This window comes from Antechinus flavipes, chromosome 4 (genome assembly GCF_016432865.1).
Source record: "Antechinus flavipes isolate AdamAnt ecotype Samford, QLD, Australia chromosome 4, AdamAnt_v2, whole genome shotgun sequence".
Taxonomy (NCBI): Eukaryota; Metazoa; Chordata; class Mammalia; order Dasyuromorphia; family Dasyuridae; genus Antechinus; species Antechinus flavipes.
Window position 1 is genome coordinate 479,882,037 of NC_067401.1, and position 26,250 is coordinate 479,908,286.

Genomic DNA, 26,250 nt, shown 5'->3' on the forward strand with positions numbered 1-26,250 from the left:
CAAAAAATGTAGGGGGAGGTGTCCGTCTTTGGGGCCGAATTTGATCACTGTGATCTTGAATCATTCTGTTTCCCTTGTTTGATGTGCCCTTCGTTGGTTACATTGTTTTCCTCGGTTAAGTTATTCTCCAGGTTCTGCTTACTTCAGGTGCCATCAGTTCATGTTAAGGCTTCCCAAGCTTCTCTGCATCTCTTATATGCATCATTTCTCATAATGCAATATTGCGTTGCATTCCTGTTTCCCACTTGTTTTTGCCATTCCCCAGTAAATGGGCATCTACTCTGTTTCTAGTTTTTTTGCCACAGCATAAAGTGCAGCTATGAATATTTTGATTTTGTCTTTGACAGTGAGATCTCTGGATCTGAGATCAACCCTCTAGTATAGCTTAATTTAATTTTATACCTACCTTCCCCCACAACATACAACACAAAATCAGTTCATACAGATTTACTTTTTTTTTTTGAATTTTTCTTAGCCGTTGTTTCTTACTGTGCAATAGTATTACATTATAGAATAGTAATAATAATAATAATAATCGCTAGTATTTATATAGAATTTTAAAGTTTAGGAGAACATTGGTCATAGCAACAGCAAGACTATATGATGATCAATTTTGATGAACGTGGCTCTTTTCACCAGCGACGTGATTCTGACCAGTTCCAATGTTCTTCCGATGGAGAGAGCCACCTGCTCCCAGAGAAGGGACTGTAGGGACTGAGTGTGGACCACAATATAGTATTTGCATTTTTAAAAAGTTGTTTGCTTGCATTTTTTTCTTTTTTTGCTCTGATTTTGCAGCGTGATAATTGTAGATGTATAGAAGATACATGTTTGCACATGTTTGACATGTTGGATTACTTGCCGTCTAGGGGAAGGTATGGGGGGAAGAGAAGGAAAAAAAAACGGAACGCAATGTTTTGTTAAGGGTGGATGTTGAAAATCATCTGTGCATATATTTTGAAAATAAAAAGCTTTAATCCAAAAAAATTTTAATTTAATTTAATTTAATTATTTATTTATTTATTTTTAATTTTTTTTTTTTTCAAAAAAATGTTTTTTATTAAGGTTGCAAAGTGCTTTGCAAATGTTCTCCGACCTTCACAACAACCCTGGGTGGTAGGTGCTATTATTAGCTCCCTTTTACTCACGAGTAAATTGATGTAAACAGAGGTTAGATGACTTGCCCAGGATCACATAGCTCACAAGTGTCTGAGATGCGATCTGAACTCCAGTCTGGGGACTCCAGGAAGAGTACTGTTCACATGCTGCCCTCTCCTGGCCTCGTTGCTTGTTTTTTACCCCTCAGTCACGTGCCCTTCCCCACGGGATGGAAGTCACTCTGTCTCCAGTTCTTTGTCCCACATGAGAAATGCAGTTGTGACTATGTCAGTGTACAGGGAGGGCCCTTCTTTCTGCCGTGCATCTCTTAGGTTCGTGCTGGCGATCAGTGCCAGCATTTTATAGGTTGGGCAACTGTGATGCAAGCAGGGGAGTCCAAAGCCACCCGTAGGGTGTCCTAAGGAGGATGCAGCATCCCGGTGGCTGGAGTCCGGCCTCTCTGTTGTAGAGGAGTCTGAGGCTCACATGAGCCTCCAGAGGAGCCGAGCTCCAGGCTCTCTGCTGCCAGGCCCCCTCTTCAGTCTGATGATCAGTTTATGATTTATTTGGATCCGTGGTTTTTAGAACCCCCTGTTCTGGAACCTGTATTAAATTTGGGACTTGTTCTATCAGCTGGTTATTAATGTTTTATAAGTTTTGTTCCTGGATTGACTGAATTCTTTTCTGGAGACTTGAAGGAAGCCAGGAGCCGCAAATACAAAGTTTAAAAAAGACCCCAAACTTCTCAAGTACCAGCTGGGAAAGACCTTGTTTGAAAAAGATCCCGTTTGTGTAGGTCCCAAGCACAAGTCAGCAGTGCTATGGGATCTGAGGAATCTGCATTAAGTGGGCAGGATTAAAGCCGGAGCCTTCCTCTTGGCTCCAGGCTGGACTAGAGGCTTGCAGGCTTTTCTTAACTTTCAGAATCCGTACTTTTAAACTTCTTGAAATATAAGAAAAAAATAGAAAAAATTGATAAATATTTATTAAGTGCCAGGCACTGTGCTAGGCACTTGGGGATGGGGGGCATCTCCAAGAATTGGAGTAGCCCTCATACCTAAGGAGCCTGTCCGCAGAGCTGACATCCTCCATAGAAATGAAGCCCCGGACCCGCGACCCAATTGCCAAGGGCATGCGGGCGGAGGGTGGGTGAGTCAGAGTGAGCCTTGGGGGGAGCTTTGAAGCAGAGGCGTTCTCCGGGGCAGAACTCAGGAGGGAGGGAGGTCATCTTAGACCTGGGAAGCAGCTTGGAGACAGGAGATGGAATAGCCTGTGTGGGGAGCAGCTCTCAGCTCGTTTGGCCCATGGGCGGTGGGAGGGGGTGCCGGGGAATCGTGCTGGCCAGGTAGGCTGGAGCCAGGATTCAGCGAGCTAGACAGGATTCCTTCTTTGGCTTTAGGCAAATCAGACTTAGTCCTTCCCCAGGCCTCAGTCTTACAATTAGGAAAATGGGGATAATCACCCTAACGTCTGAGTTATTAGAGGCCCACTTATTTGAGTGTTTTGAAGTTCAGAGAATACTTGTGTTCTATAAAGCTGCAGACATGCTGCAGCCTGGTCTGGGGGAGTGTGTGTGGGGGTGCAGGGACTGCTCATTACAGGAGGGGTGGGGCAGGATGGCAAGAGTGTGGGGGGTCCGATGCATAGTGCGCCCCACCTCTCTGGGCTCTAGAGGGTATGTAGTGAGGAAACCTCTGTGCAGAGGCCGGAAGGGAGCTGCCCACGGTCCCACAGATTACTACCCAGAAGCAGAGCCACAGGCGTCTGACCGGGTGCCCCACCTTTGAGAGCCTCAGCAAGCACTTCTCAGCAGCAGGGAAGGTGCTGCCCTTGGGCAGAGTCCCTGTCATCCCACTGAGGGGAGCAGATGGCACGCTGTCCAGAGCCCGGCTCCCCGCTGCCAGGGCGCCCATGGGGCACCATGGTGTTCCCGCTCAGAGTTGCCGGAGGCTGGCTGCCGATGGGAATCCCCTCTTTGTCACAGCTTCCCAATTCTTCTTCCCCAGTGGGTTTTTTGCTCCTCTTTTCAAAGTGCATAATTTAATAGGTATTAATGAGAATTACTCCCCACAGTTTGTTAAAGGTAACTGAGCTCTGGCCTGAACATTGTATTTTCTGCTGCATCTTCTTCCTTTCTGGGGGCCCCTTGTCCTCCTGCCCATGTGGACTGTTTGGAGGGACATGCTCTTGCTCAGACCGGCTATTTTCTCTTACTTGGAAGATGTTTTCTGTTTTTATTGATAAATTTTGTATCTCATTCCGTTAAATCACAAACTGCCCTCCCCCCAAAGGAAGCCCACAGAGGTAGGTGGTGGGGATGTAGCCTCAGCAGAGCCTTCTCTGCTCCTCCTTTGACCTTTGACCAGATCGACATTTGCTGGTCTTGTAGAAAGGCTATTCTGACCTGAAGGGGGGAGGGGCTGTCAGCCTGGCGGGTGGGCTTGGCCTGGTTTCCCTCCCCTCCTTCGCAGGGCTCTTTGCCACCCAAGTGGTTTCTCGTGCACATGCCCACCCCGTTCTGGCCCCCCCTTCCCTGCTGTGCACAGGGCAGGCACCCCACCCTCCGGGCGGCCTGCGGTCCCCAGCAGCTGCTTTGTTGGAGAGGCCCCAGGACCATCCCCGGCTCACAGGGCTCCTCTCCCGCATTTCTCTTTTATCCCCCAAACAAAAAGCTGCCTCAGGATTTGCACAATGTTCCCTGTCAGTGATTCTGTGGGGCTGCAAGTGTCTCATTTCCCAGCTCAGGCTTTGTGGGAGTATTAGTCTTTATCCTGTGGACTGTAGGTTCTTCCTCACGCTCAGGGCCACTTCCCTTATGTACCTACTTGCTCAGCACCTACGTCTGGATCCGCGTGATGTGGCCGAGGCCATTTGTAGGATCAGCTAAGCTGGAGGGGCCGGGGCTGGTGGCAGCAGCAAAGGCTTCCCCTGGTGTCTCCTTGACCATCAGACTTGGGGAGAACTGCTGCCTGGAGGAAGGAGAGGAGGAGGAAAGAGCCTAGACTGGGTCAGAGGTTCTCGGCTTGCTCCCAGGCGGGCCGGGGGAGGCAGTTCTGTGCAGAGCCAGGGCCCACGGAGAGCCCTGTGTGAAGGCCTTGGGGGAGGGGGCTACGCCTGTCTTTGCCAGGGCTGATTATTTACATATTGGAAGAGTGAAAGAAAACAGATGGCAGGCAGACAAGCAGGGCTTCCCTGCCCTTGTGGCCCTCCGGGTGCTTGCATTCACTCTCCTAAAAATTTGCTTACAGACACAAGAAAAGAATGGGCATGTGGCCTGGCCCAGGGCTGTGGGGGTGCGGGAAAGCATTTGGGGAGCACCTCCAGCATCTGTTGGCCTGATGCTCTGTGTGTGGCAGCTGCTGGCTGCTGGGGGTGCCGGGGGTGGGGGTGGGGGGCTGGAATCCCAGAATGTTGGGATTGGAAGGGATTGCAAAAGCCAGCTAACAATTCTAGCGCCTGCTTGAAAGTGGGCAGCCAGCTTCTGCTCGCAGACCTCCAAGCAGGGAGCATTCACTCCCCCCCCAAAAAAAAAACCCCTCCCCTTTGAGACAGCTCTCAGTAAGGGAGTGTTTTCTGACAGCCAGCCTGTCCCCCTCCTCGTCCTTGATTCTGCCCTCCGGGGCTCAGCCAAGCACTTGTGATTTCTAGCTCGGTAGCACATTAGGAAGGGAAGATGAGTTCAGACCCCCTCAGATGAGGGGCTTGGGCTAATGGCTTCAGAGGCCCCGGCTAGCTGAGGGCCTCTTCTTTCTGAAGACTAACCATCTCTTATTTCAGCCCAGGTCAATGTAATGGGCAGTAGTCCCTGGCATCTTTGGTTCTTCACCTAAGACTGTCACTTTTTGGCCCTTTCTTGAAGTGTCAGCTGTACCGAAGTGAATTAGCAGAAGAGGCTAGTTACGTATTTCTCTGCCTGTCGCAGCCTCTGTCTTTCTCTTTTTTTCCCCCATCTCTGTCTCTCCTCCTTTTCTCTCCTGTTCCCTCTTCCAAATGGCTGATTTAAGCTCACCTTTCCTCAATTAGTCCATGTTTGACTATAGTCACAACTATCCAATGATTTTGCCACTGTTCTTGAGCCCCCATGAGTGTGTGTGTGTGTTTGTGTGTGTGTGTGAGAGAGAAGGGGGCAGACAGACAGACAGACAGTGGGTTTGTACCTCGGTGGTTCTGATGTTCCCTTTTTCCTGCCTGTCAGACAGATGTGTTGGTGCTGAGCTGTGATCTCATAACCGACGTAGCGCTCCACGAGGTTGTGGATCTGTTCCGGGCACATGATGCTTCCCTTTCTATGTTGATGAAGAAAGGCCAAGAGTCGGTAGAGCCAGTTCCAGGACAGAAAGGGAAAAACAAGCCAGGTAAGGAAGACCTTTCTCGCAGGAGGAGAGTGGTTGGGTTCAAGGTGGTGTTTCATCCCCTCATTCTCAGAGTCCAACAACTATATTTTACATAAAGCCCTGAACTGCTTCCCTTCCTCTTGACTTTTATCCATCTGTATCTTGAGTAGTCAGGCTGTGTCCTTCTCTAAGGCCCAGGCTTTTGGAGAAGATATTGAGATTGGATTCTGGTCACTCAGACAAGAACCCTTATATCTACTGTCTACTGGACTTGAAAGTCTCCCGCACGTGGGGATCTGTGCATTACTGGCAATGAACAGTGCTTCCTGTTTTGTCTTCTGGGCTTCAAAAGAATAAGTCTTGCCTCTTCTCCATGGTTGTCATGGCCTTTGTTTCCAGGAAAAGAACACCTGGACCCTTTAGGGGGTGACCACGAGCCTGTTGGGCCCTCTGGGAACCATCTGCCCATAGCAGCCCAGCATCCTTGAGCCCTCCCCTCCCGAGCCCCATGGGGCATGTGAGGAACAGATCCCGGCTGAGACAGCCTTTTAGATTGCAGGAGAGTAATGGAAGGGCCATTGACGAGAGAGAGAGCCATTCCTCCAAGCTTTGCAAGAGCATCACCTTCTTTCTTCTTTCCCTCTGGCTAGAGATTGATTTGAAGAGCGAGTGAGACACTATGATGTTACGTATTGTTAGTGTTATTGGTCTGGCTCTTTACTGAGGCCTTTCCTCTCCCTTTCCCCATCCCTTCTCCACCTCTCATCCCCTTCCCTCAGCCATCTTCTTATTAAAATTTAATTTTTCTTTTTAAAAATTTATTAAAGCTTTTTATTTTCAAAACATATGCATGGGTGATTTTCAACATAAATTTTAATTTTTCAATTAATAAGCCTCCATCCCCTGCCCCTATCCCTGCATCGTAAAGAAAAAAGGAAAAGTAGAATAGTCAAGTAGAATGGATTCCACACTGACTGTGGCCACAAACAAGGTCTCGTTCTGCTTCTTGGGTCTGTCAGGAGGTGGATCACCTGCCCTCCCAGAGTCTCCCACAACCTTGATGTCCCTTGGTGGTTCTTGGTGGTTTCTGGCTGCCTCTGAGCACAGCCCATCAGGCTGCCCACTTTTTGGCCAATCTCTGCTTAAAATGAGCGGCTGCTGGGGTGTGGGCGGCATCCTATGCTCTTGCCCACGGGCTCCCAGCTGGCTGTTTATGAAGTCCTGGAGTGGAAGAAGTCACTCACTTTCTGTAGCTTCTCCCACACTATTTAGCCTGGAGAGATTGACAGGGTTTTGCTGGAGGAGGCAGAGGGATCCGCCCGCCCTGGTCCAAGCCACTGCCCTAGGTGCAGCCTGGAAGGACTTCTGAGCATTCCGAGTCCAATCTTCTCTTTTTAAAGTTTGGGAAACTGAGACCGAAAGGGGAGAAATGATTTGCTAGAAATCACCAAGAGGTAATTAACAGGGCCAGACACAGTCCCTGGACTCTGCTGAGCGCTCATTCTCATTGTGCCCCAGGGCTGCCCAGGACAGGCAGGATTTGGCTGAGAGGGAGGGATGGGAGGTCTGAGCAGGCTGTTACTGTCATGAGAATTGGCCACCTGTCCTGGGACCAGAAAAGCTTCCTGGACTGTGGCCGCTCGGTGGCTAGCGGGAGGGGGCGGCCTGGCTCTACCGGGGGCCACCTTTAGTCCTGCGCCTCATGGCACCGACAGTACCCCGAGGGAGAGGAGGGAGCCCTGGCCCTGGGGGACCCACTGACAAAGGTGGAGAAGGCAAGACTTGGGGAGCACGTGGAGGCTCTTCTCTGTCTCCCAGCGATGGGACGGGCTATTTGTCCTCCTTTCCAAGAAGACTAGTGACGTCACTGATGATGTCTTGACTTGCTTGTGAATTAGATTTAAATGAGGCACAATTGCATAGAGGTGTCGGCCTAACTCTCTCTTCCTGAGTCACCAAGTCCTGTGGCCGGACAAAAGATGGGAGGATGAGGATGGCCAAGCGCAGCGGGTGCCCTTGGCGGCCTTGAGGCCGACTGAGCTCCAACTTCCAGCCACCTTCTTGGCTCTCTTCTCCCGCCGTTCTTCCCAGGCTTGGGGTAGACAGCATCCTGTCTCACCAACAGGTCTGAGGCCCTTTGGTTATCCTCAGCCTGGTCTAACTCTAGACCATAAGATTTGGGGAAAAGAAGACACCCCAGGTGGATGAGCAGCCCTGACCAGAGGTGTTAATCCTCCTGAACATATGTATTCCTTTCGAGTTCCCCATTACCAATGGTCTTCTAGTGGAAGCTTGATTATCCCTTGGATGTTTTAGGGAGGATTCCATTTTATATTGGACAGGACCTCAGTGGTCCCTTCCAACCCTTTGAGATTTTGTAATTCTGTTAACCACCTATGGATGAGGGTCTGTAATGGTGGGAAGAGAAAGGAGGGAAAGGAATTTCACCAAAGGAAGAAGTGTGTCATGGAGTAGAAGAGACAAGGGACAACTTATAGAGCTGGTAACAGAGCGGGGGTGCCATTGCTTGGGAGAAGATGGGTTCAGTCTTTGAAATGCAGACTGCTGGAACCAGCCCATGCACTGCTGAGATGGCTGTCCTGAGGGAGAGAGTGCAGTGAGCTGAAGCTGGAGCTTTAGGAACCAACACCGATGCCACACGAGGAGCTGCCATGTTGGAAGGGGCCTACAGGAGAGGTGTGGCCCCACACTGCCACTTCACAGTGGGGCTCACACTGCCCTGGGCACTTCTCCAGTGGCAGGCTTTGAAGGAAGCTCATTTACTTCCCAAGCAAAGTTGGGGTTTGCCAGAACCAAGCTGTGCAAGAGGCTGGGATTGTAATCTCATTGAGATCATGGTTATTCTGTTAGCTGCAAGGGAGCAAATATAATTGAAGACCAAGGGGGAGCAGGGAAAGGGTTAAGAACACAATTTAACTGAAAAATTATCTTTACAGAAACTGTTGGTTCCAAGCCCTTCCCTTCGTTATGTGGTTTTGTGAGTCCCAAGGAGTTGGGCAGGGCCAGAATATTCCAAGATTTATCCAAAAATAACATCCTAAGTTTTTCTTTGCGTGTTTGAATCAGAATCATACCACTGGGGACTTGGTTATGCAGTCCAGTGTCAACATGATGGAGCCCTTCGTAGGTGGGCTCGGGGTCTGGAGAGCACCGGCCTGTGAGCTGGGAGAGCTGAACTTCAGTTTCAGTTCTGCCATTGATCAGCCGAATGGCCACATCCAAATTCCTTGATCCCCCTGGCTTCAGTTCCCTCATCGTAAACTGAGGGAGCCGGACAATATGATTTCCAAGTTCTAAGCTCGAGCAGGGGTTCCTAACTGGAGTCCGTGAGTCCAGACATTTTAGGTATCTTGTCATCCTGGATGGAACTTTATTTTCCTTAATCTCCAACTGAAATCTAGCATGTTCTTTAATTATGAATGCAGATCATTAAACTAGTCTCAGGCTTTGCCAGAGTGCCCAGCGGGCCCATGGCCCCCAGATGATGAAGTGTATATAACCCTCCATGAGGGGTGTATGCCCTCTCAAACCCTAGTGCCCATTTGGTGCATCCCCTTCATAGGACCATGGCTTCAGCCATGACCTACTCCATCCCCCACGAAGGATAGGCAAAGGCGTTCAGGCCCAGTTTTGTGTGTTAAAAAAACAGCTGGCATTTGGATAGGGCTGCTTTATGTGCTTCCTTCTATACATTTTCTCACTTGTGAGCTATAAGGAGCACATAGACAGAATCTCAGTTTAATTTAACTCCATAGCCGGGGGCATTGGTGCCCCTGAATATGGATCTTCTCCAGGGCCTGTCATCCCACCTCATCCCTTCTGGACTAGCATTAATTCTCTGGAGCCTCCCTCAATGAAATATAGAGAGGTTAAGTCACCGAAGTGTCTAGAGTCATCAGACTCTAGAAAATGTCAGACAGTGTGAACTCAGGGCTGCTGACTTCAAACCCCAAGTGTTCCCACTCACTACAGTTCCTCCTTTGAAATATTTGGTCACTGGCTGGTGACCCAATGGAGAGAGCGTTCATCTGTACAAGGGGGATAATAAGAGCATCTGCCTCCTTGTTGTGAGGATCAGATGATTTTTTTAAGTGTTTTTTTAACCTTAAAGTGCCTCAAATTCTCACTGTTCTTTCTTTTTTTTAATAGTATTTTATTTTTTCCAATTACATGTAAAAATAGTTTTCAACATTTGTTTTTATAAGATTTTGCATTTCAATTTTTTTCTCCTTCCCTCTTCTTCTCCCTTCTCAGACAACAAATAATCTGATATAGGTTATACATGCACAGTCATGGAAACATATTTACATCAGTCATATTGTGAAAGAAGAAACAGAACAAAAAAGGAAAGCAATAAAAAGTCAGAAAAAAAGTAAAAATAGTCTGTTTCTCTCTGCTTTCAGATTCCATAGTTTTCTCTGCATGGGAGAGCATTTTCCATCATGAGTCTTTTGGAAATGTCTTGCATCATTGTGTTGCTGAGAAGGACTAAGTCAGTCATAATTGATCATCAGCTAGGAGACTGTGTTATCTTGGGCCAGTCACTGAACTGAATCTGTTTTTTTCCTAGGTAGGGTAAGAGTAATAATAAGTGTGTTAGTATTTCTCTAGAAGGGTTGTTGTGAGACCCAAATGCAAACATACTTTTACAGGACTTGGCATTGTTTGGGTGTTGGTTATTATAATAATAATAGTTATTATTAGCAATTTAGGGGAAACAGGAAACAATCAAGAAGAGATAAGTACTGCTGCTCAGGCTCCCTAATGATGAAGAGAAGCTTCTCATCTCTAATTTTGCTATAGTTTTCTTTGCCAACCAAAGGAATCTTTGGCTTGGAAAGAACAGAACTCAACTAGCCAAGATGGGTAGCAAAGATGCTACCCAAGAGATAGGGAAGCAGTGAAAGAGCACCACCTGCACCACAAGCTACCAGACGCAAGTGAGCTCCAGGACCCGAGGAACGGGAGAATTTGACCTCTGAGCTCCAGTCAGTGGGAACTGAAAGGCCACAGAGATTGGAAGATGCACAGAAGGCTGGAGATGCAAACATATTGTCTTAATTTTCAGAAGAGGAAAGAAAAAGGTGTATGCAAACCTTTGATCATGAGCTTGTTTTGGGGTCCTAGCAAAAAGTCTAAGGCACGTGATTAAAAGGCTGGTTGGAGAGTATTTAGAAAAGTATAAAGAATCACCAAAGTCATCATGGCGGGGCAGGCCAGCCAGACTCACCTTTGGTCCTCTCCTATGGGGGAGCCAGACTCCAGGCTCAGGGATGAGAAGGATGCTCTCCTTCTCACTCGCAGCGGGGGTGAGCAGCCATCAGCACCCTGTTTCAGGCCTCATCACCGCTTGCCTGAGACATTTATTACAATTGGGTAATTGCTCCCCTGGCCTCAGGTCTCTGCCCATTCTTGTCTTCCCTGCCCCCTGCGCCAGTGATCTACATGAAGCCTCCATCCTGCTCTGTGCCCCCGTCCCAGAGGTGATTTGGTGAGAACTAGGGGACATGCTGCCGTGTGGGAAGCCTGGGTGCGAGGGAGCCCAGGAGGTTCAGATTGCTGCTGTTTGCCTCCTGGCTGGCTCTGGTTTATGTATGGAAGCCCTCCTCCTTTCTTGTCTCTTCTGCTCACTGTCCCCAGCCCCCGAGCTCCTCTTCAGTTTCCTGATGAACAGAATATCTCAAGCGTTAAGCCCAGATCTCCCCTTTTTCAGCTACACTCAGCGAAGCCCATCGATGCCCGTTCTCATCCTCGAGCTTGGGGCTTCTTTCTCTTCTCCAGTTCTCCCTGAGATGGCTGTCTTCCATTGGGGACCCCTCACATGGGGATATCATTGGCTGCCATGGGACGGATCGTCCCGGGCATCTCGATGCCATGTCTGTTTCCTCTAGAATCAAGCCCACATTTCTTTTAATTTTTTAATAATTATAACTTTTTATTGACAGAGCCCATGTCTGGGTAATTTTTTATATCATTATCTCTTGTACTCACTTCTGTTCTGACTTTTCCCCTCCCTCCCCCAACCCCCTCCTCCAGATGGCAAGCAATCCTATACATGTTAAATATGGCACAGTATATCCTAGATACAATATATGTGTGCAGAACCGAACAGTTCTCTTGTTGCACAGGAGAATTGGATTCAGAAGGTAAAAATAACCCGGGAAGAAAAACCAAAATGCAATTTCCATTCATTTCCCAGTGTTCTTTCTTTGGGTGTAGCTGCTTCTGTCCATCATTGATCAATTGAAACTGTTAGATCTTCTCATTGTTGAAGAAATCCATTTCCATCAGAATACATCCTCATATAGTATGTGAATTGCTTGGTTGACTGTTTCTGACAGTATTTAGAGAATGGTTCTGTGGGAGATGCATGTTATCCCATGCAGAGATCTGAGAGTCACTCAGAATGAGTCCTGACCAATCAATCCCATTTTCTTTTTGGATGGGGGGAGTGGGCTCACTTAGGGATGCCCATAGAGGTTCAGCAGCCTTGTTTCCTGCTCGTCTCCTAGTGTGTATAGGGCAGGCGCTTTCTTGACTCATTCTCCTGATCCTCAGGTTACTTAATGGGGGCATAGCCATCCTTTGAGGACTAACCTGGGATGCCATCTTTGCCAGCAAGTGGCCTCTAAGTGGTACCTCTGTCAGGCAGCTGCTCCAGAGGTCCCTAATAGAACAAGATGGACACTTTGCTCCCATCTCTCTTGGGGTCTGGGAGTGCGTTCCTGGTAACGTGTGATGTCTGTGTTGCTGGGGCTTGAATTTGGACTCTGAGAAAGGGGAGCAGCTCATCTTGTTCCTTAACGAGCTAAGGCCTGGTATCAGGTGCACATGTCTGATTGTCTGCTTCTGTGACTCAGTGGAGCAGCGGGACTTCATTGGCGTCGATACCACGGGAAAGAGGCTGCTCTTCATGGCTAACGAGGCCGACTTGGATGAAGAGCTCATCATTAAGGCATCCGTCCTGCAGAGGTAAGCCTGGGGCTCACCTGTCAGCCCTTCTGACAACAGTGACTAAAAGTGGCTTAGAGTGGATGCGGAGGCCAGTGATGTGAGCTCTGCCCCCGGCCTCTCCCCAAGATGGCATTCATTAAGAAAACTGCCTTCTTCTTGCCACCCTTTTCAGCCAGGGGAAACCCTCAAAGAGGGAGGACTAGAAAGCCCTGGACTTGTTTGGGAGTAGGTCCATTAGTCCTTTTGGGGCATGATTCTCTTAAGAGAGTTGCATGTGTGTGTTTGTTTGTGCACACAGGTGTGTGCATGTGCACTCATCTTTGCATTTGGGGAGGGCGTACCCAGAGCCTTCCTTAGCCACAAAATCTCGTTGTTTGTCTTTGCTTTGTATGGAGCCCTAAAGAGGCCAGGATATTTTATGTGATATTGTAGTTAACAAAAATAAAGATAAAAGTCAGCTTTCAGCTGAGCATGGCCCCTTCCCCCCAAATGCTATACAAAGAACAGAGCCCCTTTCCATCCACGATGCACACATAGGGAAGGGGCAGCGGCTGGACTCTCTGCCAGGTGCTTCCCTCTGTGCCACGGTAGGCCGGGCACCGCAGTAAGCACTTTACAAAGATCTCATTGGATCCTCATGGCAGCTCTTGAGAGGCAAGGGTAGCTATTAGCTTCATTTTGCAATTGAGCAAACTGAGGCAGGGAGAGGTGAAGTGCCCAGAGTTAAAAGCTAGTAAGTGTCCGAGGCCATTTTTGTATCCAGGTTTTCCCGATTCCAGGCCCAGTCTTGGATTCCTGTCTACTTTGCCACCTTACTACAGCAGAGCCAGGATTCACATGCTCAGCTCTTTGAGGTAGAAAGTACCTTTGGGGCTCTTGAATTCAATTAGAGTTCTTGGGAAAGATCTGAGGCTAGAAGCAGGTGGACACTTGAGTGACCTGCAAGACAAGCAGATCCAGGCTAACTTTGAGCTTTGAGGTCTCCTTGCTGGGCAAGGCAAAGGAGGCCACTGCCCACCCATCTGCAGGAGGAAGCTTGACTTTTTCCAGGATTCCCAGGGACAAGGCCCTTGCAGGTGGCTTTGGCTTTTTCTTGCCGGAAAGGCAGAAATCTGGGAGGGAGCCAAAGAAAGCCAGACGTAGGACCGGTCTCCATGTGGGCTTAGCCCTCCTGGGTTTGCTTTTCCTAATTCAAGATGCTTGTGCCTCTCTTCACTGGTACTCTGCCTGGGCGCTATCAGTCTGGCCTGTGGCTGTTAGAGCACAGCCGAATTAAACAAAAACTAGGTCAGAATCTCATAGAAATAATGGAGAAGAGTTGGGGAAAGAGGGCCTCAAAGGGCCAGTATTCCACCAAGCAGGAAGGATGCAAGCTTTGGCAGCCGGGGTGGACACACCTGAAGCAGTGCGATGTCGGGGCCTGCCCAATAGTCAGTCAACCCAAGGACCCGACTGCTGCTTACCTAGATTCCTGTTCAAGCCCAAACTGCTGGGAAAATAGAAGGCAGCTAGCAGAAAGGAGGCCCCTGGCACAGGCCCTGCGGGGCAGTCAGGACTTTGTAAGGGCCAGACCCTGTGCTCAGCCTTAGCACTAGAGAAAGGGCCTCAGCCCTGAGGAGCTCGGGCTGAAATGGGGCAGAGGGTACAGAGGGCAAATACAGGCACACCACCAGTGGCTCTGAGGCCATCTCAGTGGGCCAGCACTGATGGCTGAGGCTCCCACAGGGATTCTAGTGCGCTCTAGGGATTCCAGTTCAAGGGCTCTTCCCTCCATTCAGGACTGGTTTTTTTATTCTAAGTATTATTTTCTCCCATTTCCTGGCTCTCGGTCCTCGGTGCTCTGTGGATTGATTGGATGAGGCGGTTGTCTGGAGAATAGAGAAGGAGCTCTTCTAGAGCTAACCACTTGGCACTTTCTGCCTCTGCCATGTGATGGCTGGGAAAGCCTGCCCCAGATTTCTGGTGTTCTTTTGTGGAGCAATAGCAATCTTTGCAGGCTTTTGTTTCTTCATTTCTGGTCCAGAGACCTTGGTGTGTTCTGAAGAAAAGCTAAGAGAGTCTTGGGAAAATAATGTATAAGATGGAAGAGGCCTGTTTAGACAGTTCTGAACAAGTTCTGGGAGTTTGGGTGGCAGGACAGCTCAGAGTGATCCAGCAAGTGGCAGCCCCACACTAAGGGGCTCTTGGACTATATTGAGAGGACAGGAATATGGCGGTGTGAGGGCCCCTCTGCTTATGAAGCCCCCAGCTTAGATCCAGGGAGACTGGGGGTGGATGGGTAAAGTGGCCAGTTTAGGCTTGAAGTTGGGAAGAACTGTCCAATAAAGAGAGCTTTCCAGTGTGGAACAAGCTGCTAGAGAGGCAGTGACACCCCACCCCATCCTGGGAGGTGACCAGGTGCCGGATGGCACCTCTTTGGGGTTACCGTGTGTGTAGCCAGGCTGAACTTGCTCCCCTCTTGGGACTCCAGTCCTCAGGCCTTGAGAGATTTCAGAGTGGGTTAGGAGCCTCCACTTCGGTGATCTCTCTCCCCTTCTATGGCTCCAGAGAAATGGGCCCTTGTGAAGGGGGCAGAGTCCTGGGCCACCTGGGAGGACACTTCCCAGAGCCTCAGGATGCTCACCCCTGTGTAGGAGCTGGGATTTTGTTGTCTTGTGTTCAGCCTTTGGCAGCTTGCAGCCTGGAGGGAGCCTGGGCCTACTAGCTCTGTTTGCGCTCCTGCTTAGAAAGAGAGCTCAAGGGCTTGTTTTCCTGGAGGGCCAGCAACAGTGGGGGCAGTTAGACAGCTCCACCTCCATCCCTCAGAGGAAGATGGTCCGAGACACCTGCTGGGGAAAGGCCACCCATGGCAGCAGGCAGCCAGCCCTCTCTGTGGGTGTTCCTTGCGTCCAGATGCAGGTGCTGCTCTGGCTCTGGCAGCCGCCCCCTCCTCATTACCTCATCTGGCTGGCCCACAATAGAATCCCTCCTCTCCTCCATGTGGACGAGAGGAACCTCAGTCACTTTCAGGGAACGTCTTTGGAAAAAGGTTTTCCCTTCAGTAAAGGAATTCAGGGCTGTGTGGTTTCGTCTGGGGAGGAAAATGTCCTTCCAGAGCAATAGGTGGAAGCCACAGGGACAAGAAAAAACTTGCCAATGCTATTTACACTAAAGGAAATCCTGAAGGCTGTCCAAGGGGCGGGCTGCTCCTGGTGGCTGGTGGTGGGCCTCCCTCCCCCCGTCGTTCCCTTGGACGGATCATGGGGGAATCTTGCTGAGTGCCCGGCCTGGCCCACAGTGGGTCGTGCCGCCTAGCTTGGGTCACCAGCTCCTCCTGGGCCCTGAAGTCGGTGGCAGTCAGTGGATTCCTGCTCTCTGGCAGGCAGAGCATTGGGGATGCAGACAAAGACCAGAGGGGTCCCTGCCCTCGGGGAGCGTACAGTCTAACGGGGAAGAAAGCGGGCTCCCAGTCAGGCACAGACGAGCTTTGGGCAGGACGAGTACAGAAGTCACAGAGCTCGGGGGACCCCGGAGGGGCATCTGGTGGCACATGGGGACTTGAGGAAGCCCGAGAAGCAGAAAGGGGGCACGAGGCACACGCAGCCCAAGGGGACGGCCAGCTGGGAGGTGGAGTGTCTTGGTCATGGAACCACAGACAGGGTCAGAGTATGTGAAGAGGTGTAAAGTGTGAGGGCGCTGGAAAGAGAAGGGAGGGCAGGCTAGGAAGGGCTTTGGATGCCACGTTTTGTGTTCCATCTTAGAAGTGAGAGGGAGCCTCTGGAATTTGAGTGGGGACCAGGGGGAGGGTGACATGATCAGACCTTTACATTAGGAAGATTACTTTGATAGCTGAATGGAAGATGGACTGGGCCAGGCAGAGACCAACTAGCAGGGGATTGCAGGAGGGCCTGTGCTAGGGCAGTGATGGCGCTGGCAGCGAGAAGGGGCGGGTGCAAGAGATGGTAGAGAGGTCAACTCAGTGCGTCTTGGCAGCAGGCGGAGCGAGTCAGGAGCTGAGGAAACACCTAAGTTGCAAACCTGGGTGACTGGAAGGTTGAATCCACAGAAACCTGGATTTAGGAGGAGAGAGTGGGCCAGCACTGATGGATGGGGCTCCCATAGGGAGTCCAGATCAAGGGCTCTTCCCACCATTCCGGACTGGTTTTTTTATTCTAAGCATTTGATTAAATAAAAGATGTCTAATAGCTGGTGATTTTGGAGAGAGAAGTTTTAATTGAGTAATAAAATAGAAATCAGAAGAGAGTGGGAGGAGAGAGTAGAATCCCCAATTGGAGCCGGCCTTCTCGAGGAGGTTAGCCAAAAGGGAGGAGAGAAAAGGATGGTAGCTCTGGGAGAGTTAAGATTTCTTCTGCCAGTCACTTCCAAACTTCCTTTGTCACTGGACCCTAATGAAAAAGCTCTGGGCCCCCATTGCTCCAGAATCTGCTGCATCCAGCCCTTAGTGAGCTACCCCTGCCAGTGTCCTCCTACCTGGAGACCCATTCTGTTTGTCACTTTTCATTATCTGCTCTAGCTCCCCACCCCACACAAGTATGCTATTCTAACACTTGTTTTCCTGGGGAAAAATAACATACTCATGGAGAAGTGACACATCAGAGCTGTGATTTCAGAAGTACGAGGACCGTTGCCCCTGGCCTGAGGATGCTTAATGTGTGGCCTTTCCCACTTCCTGCACCCCAGCATGGTAGGGCCTGGCCGGGCATTGAGGCAGTGTCCGGAGCACTGGCACCGTGGCCTTCGCTCCCCGGCTGTGTGGGGTTGAGGTTAATAGGCTGATTTTCTTTAACCAAAAGCTAGGTGCTTCTTCTTCATTCTTTACAGTCACAGCTTACTGAACTTCTTCCCAATCTCATTGGGCTGGGAGCCCTTCAGAGCGTAGGCTGCTTTTTGCCTTCCTTTATGTTCCCAGGAATGATGTGCCTGGCACAGAGTAGGGGCTTAATAAAATGCTTGTTGTCTTGGCTGGACTAGGACACAAAACTAGGAACATAACCCGATCAAGTGCCTCTGGGTCTTCAGAGCAAAGAATGGACATGCAGCCCTCATGTGACGTTCCCTGCAGAAGCCCCTTGGCCTCTGCTCCTGGCTCTGCCTGACCCTCACATTGACCTTCTTGGAAAGGCTGCAGCTCAGGCCCTCAGGACCCGCCCCTTCTTGGCCAAGGCAGAACCCTCTCAGCTTCTCTCACACACATTTGGGAAGGATGAGAATATTCCCCACCGAAGGGAAATTCCAAGTTTTTTGTGAGCTCTGTGACCTCCTGTTTCTCCTCCTACTTCTCCTCCTGTTGCCTTAATGGGATGCAGGGAAAATGTGGCTTAGACCGCATTTGGCTCTGAGAGCCCTTTTTTGTCTAACTTCTTTAACGCATTCATTTGGGTTCTTAACCCGAGCAGGGCTCCTCCAGCCAAAGCTGACCGGTGAAGCCCCACTGACTTATCTCAGGCTGTTGCCCACATCTACTTTTTCAAGCAATTCGGGGAAGGAATTTCCGCAGCCATCCTCAGCAGCTGGTTCCAGTCATAAACTGCCCTCTCTGCTGCCCTTTGTACCGAGGGACTCCCCCGGCCTTCTACACCATTTCTCCTCATTCCATTTATAGACAGAAGTGATCCTCACATGCTGAATACCCTTTCTTCAGCTAAAGAGCCCAGTGATTTTTCTGGAGGAAATCATTCTTAGCTGCTTTAGCTTTTCTGGTGGGGCCTTGGTTTTTATTTCCTTGTTTTTGTGATGTTTCTGATTATCCCACCATATACCTCAAAATATGGAGTGGTACCGAGGACCCAGGCCTTTAAGAAAATAAAAGTCCAGAGGTTCTGGGGTCTCTGATTGACCCTCTGTGAGCCAACAGCGTAGCACAGCCACCCAGGAAGGCTTGCATCATCTTATTTCAAAACTTCACAGATCCAAATAAGCCCGATTAATAACTAAGTCAAGGAAGCAAGCTGACTTGAGGTTGAGGAGTTGGTGGTCAGCAACCAGCAATACATTTAATGAGAGAATTTGGATTTCAAAATGTCTCAGCACAGACCAAACTAAATCTAAGAAGATGAAATTATTAGATGGATATAGAGATTTCTACTTTGATTCAAAAAAACATCTTCACAAATCTAGGAGGGATGACGAGATAGCAGTCTGTCTGAAAAAGCTCCCGGAGTCCTAGTGACCCATAGGACTCAGTAGGAATCAGCCCATGGCAGCCTTGAAAGTGAATGGCGTCTGAGGCTGCAGGAAGTAGTCTCAATCATGCTCCCACTGACCACCAATGCCAGTTGACAGTGGCCCTTCTCTGGTGGTCATGGAGAGTCGCCTGGAGCTCTGATAGGATCACGTGAGACAGAACTCAAACCCAGGTTTTTCCAGTTCTGAGATCAGCTCTTTTTCCATGGTGCCATACTGGGTCAGGAGTTTTTTTAAAAGGCAGATTTAGGATTAATTTAGGGTCAGGGTTGAGGGTACTTCCAAATAATGGGAACAATCCAACCCATGAAATGGAGGATTCCAAGGCTGGATGGTGGCTGGATGATGTCCTGCAGAGTAAGACACCTCTTTGGCAGAGGTCTGGTCCTCGGGTACCTCTCCCAGCCCTGAGATGACGGAGTCCTGGAGTTTGTAGTTCTGTTGTACCCATGTAGACTGAGACATCCCTGAGCCTTCAAGAATTGTCAGCTAATCAGTCTCTCTGGCCCTTTGTTACCTCACCTCTAAAAGGAGGGGGTTGGACTGGATGAACTCGTACAGCTCTTTCCAATTTCAAGCCTTCCCAGGGCTTATCTTTAGACCATGGCCCCAACTTTTCCCCTGGGTTTAGGCCCTGCCTGAGCCTGTTCTCTGTTGGCAGGGCCTTCTTGCTCCAGGATTACCTCCTTGGCACAGTGAGATATCAAGAGGATGTTGGCAGGAACAACCTTAGTCTGTGTCACTGGAAGGATAGCTTCTGCTGGGCAGATTTTGCTTGTATTTCTTCTAGTTCTATCAAGTAATCCTCAGGCAGTTTGATAAGACTCTCAATCATACCTTAGTATGAGGGAGCATCATCTTATTATATCAACAAGGCAGGTCTCCTGAAGTCCTCAGGCCTTGACTAAGCCAGGGCCCAGCCATGAACAATTCATGCCCCTCCACTTAGCCAAGTCTTTCTTTACTTCCTTAAGGAGTAGTTTGTCATTATATTCATCTAAGCCCTCCCTCCCCCAATAGGACTTGATAAGTTGCAGCCCATATGTTTTGTTTTGTTTTTTAATGTTTTATAATTATTTGGGATGTAATTTCTTTTTCTGTCTTCCTTTGCTAAATTTTGTTAATATACAAAAAGGCCAAAGACATTACATCCCACTGAGTTATTCATTGTTTCAATTAGTTTTCCTTTTCCTTAGCTCGGTCCCTGGTACCTAATAGGCATTTAATAAATGTTTATTGATTGACTGACTTGAGTCTCTAGGGTTCTTCTAAATAAACCATCGCATCATTAAGGACCTTTGATTATTTGATTTCTTCTTTGCCCGTGTTTATTCCCTGATTTCTTTTTCTTGCCTTATGGGTATAGCTAGTTTTTCTAGAACTATATCGAATAATGGTGAATGTAGACATCCCAGCTTTTCAGTCCTTGCTCTCATTCCAACAGAGGAGACCATGGGGGCACATAAAGATAGACTCAAGCTAATTTCTGAAGGTCAGTGCACATGGCTGGAGGAATGGCGATGACCTCATGGAGAAGATGGCAAGGGAGGATTCTAAGAGATGGGAGGAAGAAGCACCTTTCAGGCTCAGGAACAGGCAAAGCAAAGACCCAGGAGGAAGGCCGGCCCGCTTAGATACTGATTTACCTGTCCCTCTGATCACCCCAGAATGCGGTCCCTTCAACCCCTCTCCTGCTGCAGGCCCTCATTGCCCCTCTCTGGCTCTCCATTCAGATGATAGCAGGGCCCCTAAGAGATTGTTAAGGAATGCTTAGGAATGAGTTGGGAAGGTGCCCGATGATAAGATGAGGAAGATGCTCAGATTTTAAACCTGCGGACTGGGAGGATGGCGGCGTCCTCGGCAGCATTAGGCAGATTGAGATGACGGGGGGATATGGGAGCAGGAGAATGAATTCAGCTTTGGACCCAGTGAGTGTGAGATGATGGGGGAATGTCCAGGTGAAGCTGTCCAAAAGGCCCTTTCTTGGAGACGGGAGCCTGGAATCCAGCTCTTTGAGCTGCCTCCAAATGGCGTGTCTGTGCAAAGGGCCCTCTGCTTTCAGCCAGACCTCACTAGACACTTGGAGAGGAAAGTGAGCTCTCTCTCCCTGGCCCAGCCTTTCCCTGGAGGCTCTTGGGTTGCCTCCCATCTCTGAATGTGTGCTCACCATCGCTCTTGGGACGATTTTACTCACAAGTGGGGAAGCTCCATGCTTGGCTGTTGACGTCGCCCCAAACCGAGCGTGCCGGCTTCAGGGCATGAAGAAGATGTAGAGCCCCACGCTGGCTTAGTTCCCTCCCCCATGCCAGCCCAGAAATGGGCATCTTAGGAACCTCCTAGGATATATCTGTAAGTCTTTTGAGAGGACTATTGTATTAGCGAGTGATGATTTCCTTTAGGGCTACAGGAGGAACTTGCTTAATGAGGGGAGCAGGTGAAGGAGTGCAGAGACAACATTTCCAAGGAGGTTGTAATGCAGGATTTATCCGTGTCCTGCTGAGCTTTGAAATCCACTGGATGAAATTCCTTTTGACTTTTGATATTTCAGCTGCCTGGGGAAGGAATTCCTTAAAAGCATCTTCTAGAATGACAGTGATGGGCCTTCTGTGGGGCGTGCTGAAACAGCTGCTCCTGGAGTAACAGCTCCTTTTCCCAGTCACAGGTGCCCAGTCAAACCCATGGGGTCACCAGCCCCCTGGCCAAGTGTTGTGTCTGAGTGAGGCGGCACAGGATCCAGTGCTGAGGGAAAAGCCATGCCCTGAGCTGGTGGGCAGTGGCGGAGGTCTTGGGTTTCAGTCTTGGAGTGATGTGCTGTGTTAGGGGTCAGCTTGGCTCGAGATCGCTCCCTCAGAAGCATGGCTCTAACCGCCCCCGCCCTGCACCACCTCGGCCTCATGAAGCCTCCATTTCCACGTCTTCCAGATGTGTGCAGATCTCCCCGGGCCTCCTATTTCTCCCAAAGGCGCCGCCATCTTTCCCTCCAGCCAGCCCCCAAACCTTAGCGGTCCTCGTCTCGTCTGCCGCTCCTGGTCTCTTGAACCTTCCACTTCTCCCCTCATCCCCAGGCTCCAGGGCAACCTGCATCTGGATGGAGGCCTTCAGAGAGTGGATGTTGTTAAAGTCCTTGTGAGACTTTCCCGTCCCCCCCCCCCCCCCATCACCATCCCTTCCCACTGACTCATTCTCCCTGTAGCATCGTCCTCCTTGTAACAAACAAACACAATTAAGCACAACAATCAGTGCCGTGGCCGTGGCCGGAGGGGTTTGTGTCTTGTGCTGTGATGCCTCTTGTCCCCATCTCTCTTCTGAGAAGCCGCTGACCGTGAATGGCTTGGTCCATCCGTCAGAACTCGGTCTCAGTGCTCAGTGTTTGCTGAAGGGGTCAGGAAGGCTGCTTTTCTAGTTGTTTGCTCCTGAGACTTGGGAAGCTTGTTGGGTCAGGCTGTTGCCATGCCCGCTAGCTGGCAAATACTTATTAAGAACCTCCTCCGTGTCAGGTGCTAAGGATCCCAAGGTCAATTTGAAACAGTCCCTGCCTTCAGAGAGCTTACTGTCAGTGTAGGAGAGACGACAGCCCGGACCCAGTAGTAATTAGGAGGTCTGATTTCTGTTGCTCAGAGACTGACCAGTTTGGTTGTGGGCAGAGATGGGCAAGAAGTGGACCCTTTCCTGCCTGCCTGCTTGGTCTGACTGACTGCCCTTTTACAAACCAGTGTTCCCTGGGAACCTTGGGCTGGTGAGAGCGCTTGGGTTCATTCAGAAATCGGGTTCGTTCCATTCACTGTAATTACCAAGCAGAATATTTCTGGAAATTATCCCACCCTTTCTTCTGAGCCCAGGCTCCTTTGGGCAGCAAAGAGCTCCAACTCTGCTGACTGGGGTCATGGCAGCCTCAGAGAATCCGGAGCTTAGTTTTTTCCATGATAATAATAATAACTAATGTTTTTATAGTGCCTACTATGTGCAAGGCATTATGCTAAAGCACTTTACAATGACATTCTCATTTGATGCTCTTAACAATTTTGGGAGGGGCAGGTTATTATTATTCCCGTTTTACAGATGAAGAAACTGGGGCAGACAGAGGTTTAATGCTTTGTCCAAGGTCACACAACTAATAAGTGCCTGAAGTTGGATTTGAACCAGGCCCAGTGCTCTATTCACTGCACTCCCAAGCATCTGAGAGGGCCCAGGAAGCCGCTCTCAGAGGGTCAGAGGCAGTGGAAAGGCCTGGCTGCAGGCTGTCCTTGAGACTTGTCCCTGGGTAGAGGAATGGTCTTTGAGCTGAGCAGCCTTTCCAGGTGCTATCACTGACTGAAAGGTCTTTGGCCTGTGAGCATGGACAGGGGAGCGGGGCGGGGGCTTTTTTCTCTGCTCCCCCCATCATTACCCTCTCCCATTCCCCCGTTCCACACACAGGCTTTGGCGGTTGTTCTGTTTGGGAAAGGCCATTTTGTGCCACTGAGGGAATGTCATCAGGCTGGATGAGTAAAACCCTCCCTCCCGCCTTCAGAGCTGCTTCAGAGGGTGTACCCATCACCCTCTTAAATCACTGTAGCTGAGGCCGGCCTTTCTTGTGCAGGCTGTTTTAGTAGTATTGGAAACTGCAAAGCAGGGGCAAGGACATCTTTTTAGGATGAATTTTAATGCTCTTCCCTGTAAAAAACCAGGATCCTCTGGACTGAGTTTTGAGCTGACCCACCTTCAGGTTGCGCCCCAGGCAGCTGCATCCTGGCCCCCGGCCCACTTCTGTACAGCCCCCTTAGGGACTTGGGCAGGCTGGGATGGGCACTGGGGCCTAGTTAGGAAGGAATGGAGGTTGGGAGAAGGCTTCGGGAGCTTTACAATGCGGATACATTGATTTATCCGGAGCAGAGGAGATGGGAGGGTTGGGGGAGGAGGAGTCCTAACCACAGTAATTACTTATTTGGAGAAAACCTTCCTTTGGCTTCCACTGAAGTCTGCGGTGCTCTGTGGGTGGGGTTTTCCAGAGCCGCTTTTATCCCTGGCTCCACGCTTCTTCAGGATGTTTTGTTTTGTCCGATATTGGTGATGCAAATATTTATACACTGCATTCTCTTTGAACTCGAGCTAAGCTTCGAGCAGCCTAATGCATCGCAGCCCCACCAGATAGTGAGGGCCAGAGTCGGCGGCCTCCCGGGCCTGGAGAACATTAGCCTCCACCTTGTCACATTCTCAGCTCTTGCCTGTGGGGGCATGTTTCTGTAGGGGATCCTACTTGTTTCAGGGCCGCCCAGGCCTTGTGCCTGGGAACCAGCATCCGATCTGTCCGCCGCCTTTGTCGGAGTCAGGGATGTCCCTCTCCAAGCCTTTTCTTCATCAGTGTCAGACTGAAGAGAGACCTGGGAGCCCCGATGGCCGGGATTCTTTCAATGTGCCAGTCTTCTCTTGGTTTGGAAGAACAGGAAAGGGAGGAGCATGGGGGTAAAGGTCACGGGGAGGCCTTCCTTGTGTACAGGACTTCCTCACGTGTAGCGAGTGGTTTAACAACGGCTTTATTTAGTCAGTCACACACCTCTGAGAACTGTGTGTGGGAGAAAGAGTTCTCTTTGGAGCTCACAGAAGGTGTAGACCAAACCCACTTCCTGCTGTCCCTGAGAGCAGACAGAAGCCTCCCTTGACCAGTCCACAGGCCCTTGCACCTCAGGTGTTCCTAATCCTTGGGACAGGCCGCACGAATGGGGCAAGGCAAGGCAGCCTTGAACTGTTAGAGTGAAAGTTCCCCAGCGGTAACGTGGGTGCACATTTGTGTGGCGCTTGAAAGTTTGCAGAGCGCTTAGCGTAAGTCACTGCCTGCACCGTGCTCGGGCTGTAGATATGAAGATGAGTCGGTCCCAAGGGGTTTACCTTCTCCTTGGAGAGGACAAACCCAGGTCCTAACAGGTGTCAGGTGGAGGATGTGGAGGAAGGCGAGGGCACCTCCTGCTGGGCAAGGAAACCCAAGGAGGCTTCAGAGAGGAGGGGTCTGTGAGACGAGCCTCGGAAGAAACATCCGCCTCATGGGACCCTGCTTGGGCAAATGCATTGAGGTGGGAGATGGAGAACTGACTATATAAGAAGCCAGCCTGGAGAGCCCTCAGTGGGGTATCCTGTGAAATCAGAGCCCTACTGTGCGTTCCTGATGAAGGCCAGGCTAAGAGTTTTATCCTGGAGATAATGAGCAAGAAGACGAGAGGGAGGAGAAGAGGAGAGAGGGAGAGGAGGAAGGAGGGTGCTCCATGCAGCTGGGACAGGATCTGGGCCAGAAGCCACCGGGGGCAGTGGGCAGTGTGAGGGCCCTGTGGTGTGTGCAGGGAAGCCGGGCACAGCGCTGCTCCCAGCTTGGGCTGGGACTGGGCTCTCTCTGAAAGGCGTTAAACCAGCTGCACTGAGCGGGGTTATTTGGTCCTGGGAAGTCACTCAGTTTATCCGATGGAGAGAGTAACGAGTCAGATCTGCCCTTAAGAGAAATCTCTTTGGGGAAACACCTGGACTTTGCTTCGATCTGTGGCCTTGACACAAGCAGTGAAAACTACGGGTATTTTGGCTTCTTTTGTAAATAAATGGACTTTTTACCTTTGGAGTGTTGCACTGTATCCCAGCCTTGATGCTGCAGGCAGAAGGAGGTTTCTTTTCTCCTTTTACTCATCCATTTACAAAGGAGGGAACAGGCCCCCGAAAGTCTGAGACCCAGCTGCACAAGCCCTTTCCACACAGCCGTCTCTTCTGTCTGGCCGCCGGGCAGTGCTCAGGGACCCGGCTGGCCTGAGGACAAAGTGGGGATGTGTGGCATCCTCCTGGGCACGGTTCTGGCAGGCCTGTCCCCCCAGGAGCCGCCCAAAGGGACCTGGCAGGGCCACTGACCATTTCTAAGGCCTCTCTTTGTTGTTTTCCCAGGCATCCTAGAATACACTTCCAGACAGGTCTTGTGGACGCCCATCTCTACTGCCTGAAGAAATACGTTGTAGATTTCCTGGTTGAAAACAGGTAAGGTTGGGGGCAGGGAGAGAGGTGTCAGAGTTTGAGTTTTTATTATTTGCTAATGGCTTGTTAAAACTTTAACATTTGCACCTTAAAATATGATCACATTTGATCCTCACGACAGCCCCATTTTATACGTGAGGAAACTGAGGCAGACAGTAGTCAGTTGAATTGCTCAGGATTACACGGCTGGCGGTGTTGGAGGCCAGATCTAGAACCTGACTTTCCTGACCTCGGGCCCAGTGCTCTCTCTTTAGACTTCAGAATGCTATTTAAATGAAGCTCTGGTGGTAAAAGCTTCTTACTCAGTTTATGTGAAAATAAAATCCACCCTCGTGTCAGAGTCTTCCTTAGGTTCAGCCTCTGGAGAGTCGTTCATGAGGTGCCGCGGGGCCTCTACCCCACTAACTTTTAACCAATAAGTAGGTATTGATTTTTGGCTGCCGTGTGGCCCACTCTGGGGAGACAGAGATAACAAGGCCATTCCTGTCCTCTAGGACATTAGATCATTGGATCTAATTAGATCAGGGGAAACCCTGGGGCCCTTCAGAGTCTCCACAGCAAATCAAAGTAATTTGGAAGGGCACCAGTAAGGAGGGAAGGACCTTGGCCACAAGGAGGCCTCCAGGCTGAGCTCCTGAGGGGTCTGGGGGTTCCCTAAAAAGTTAGTGGAAACAGCCTG

General features: G+C 50.0%; 1 protein-coding gene across 1 annotated transcript in view; it reads left to right on the forward strand.

The window, feature by feature from the left end:
• EIF2B3 (eukaryotic translation initiation factor 2B subunit gamma) overlaps nucleotides 1-26,250 on the forward strand; it is a 71,939-nt gene that overhangs the window by 17,396 nt on the left and 28,293 nt on the right. The window contains exons 4-6 of the mRNA XM_051999885.1: nucleotides 5,294-5,453; nucleotides 12,314-12,425; nucleotides 25,485-25,574. Of these exons, the coding sequence (XP_051855845.1) occupies nucleotides 5,294-5,453; nucleotides 12,314-12,425; nucleotides 25,485-25,574 (362 nt within the window). The remainder of the gene's footprint in view (nucleotides 1-5,293; nucleotides 5,454-12,313; nucleotides 12,426-25,484; nucleotides 25,575-26,250) is intronic.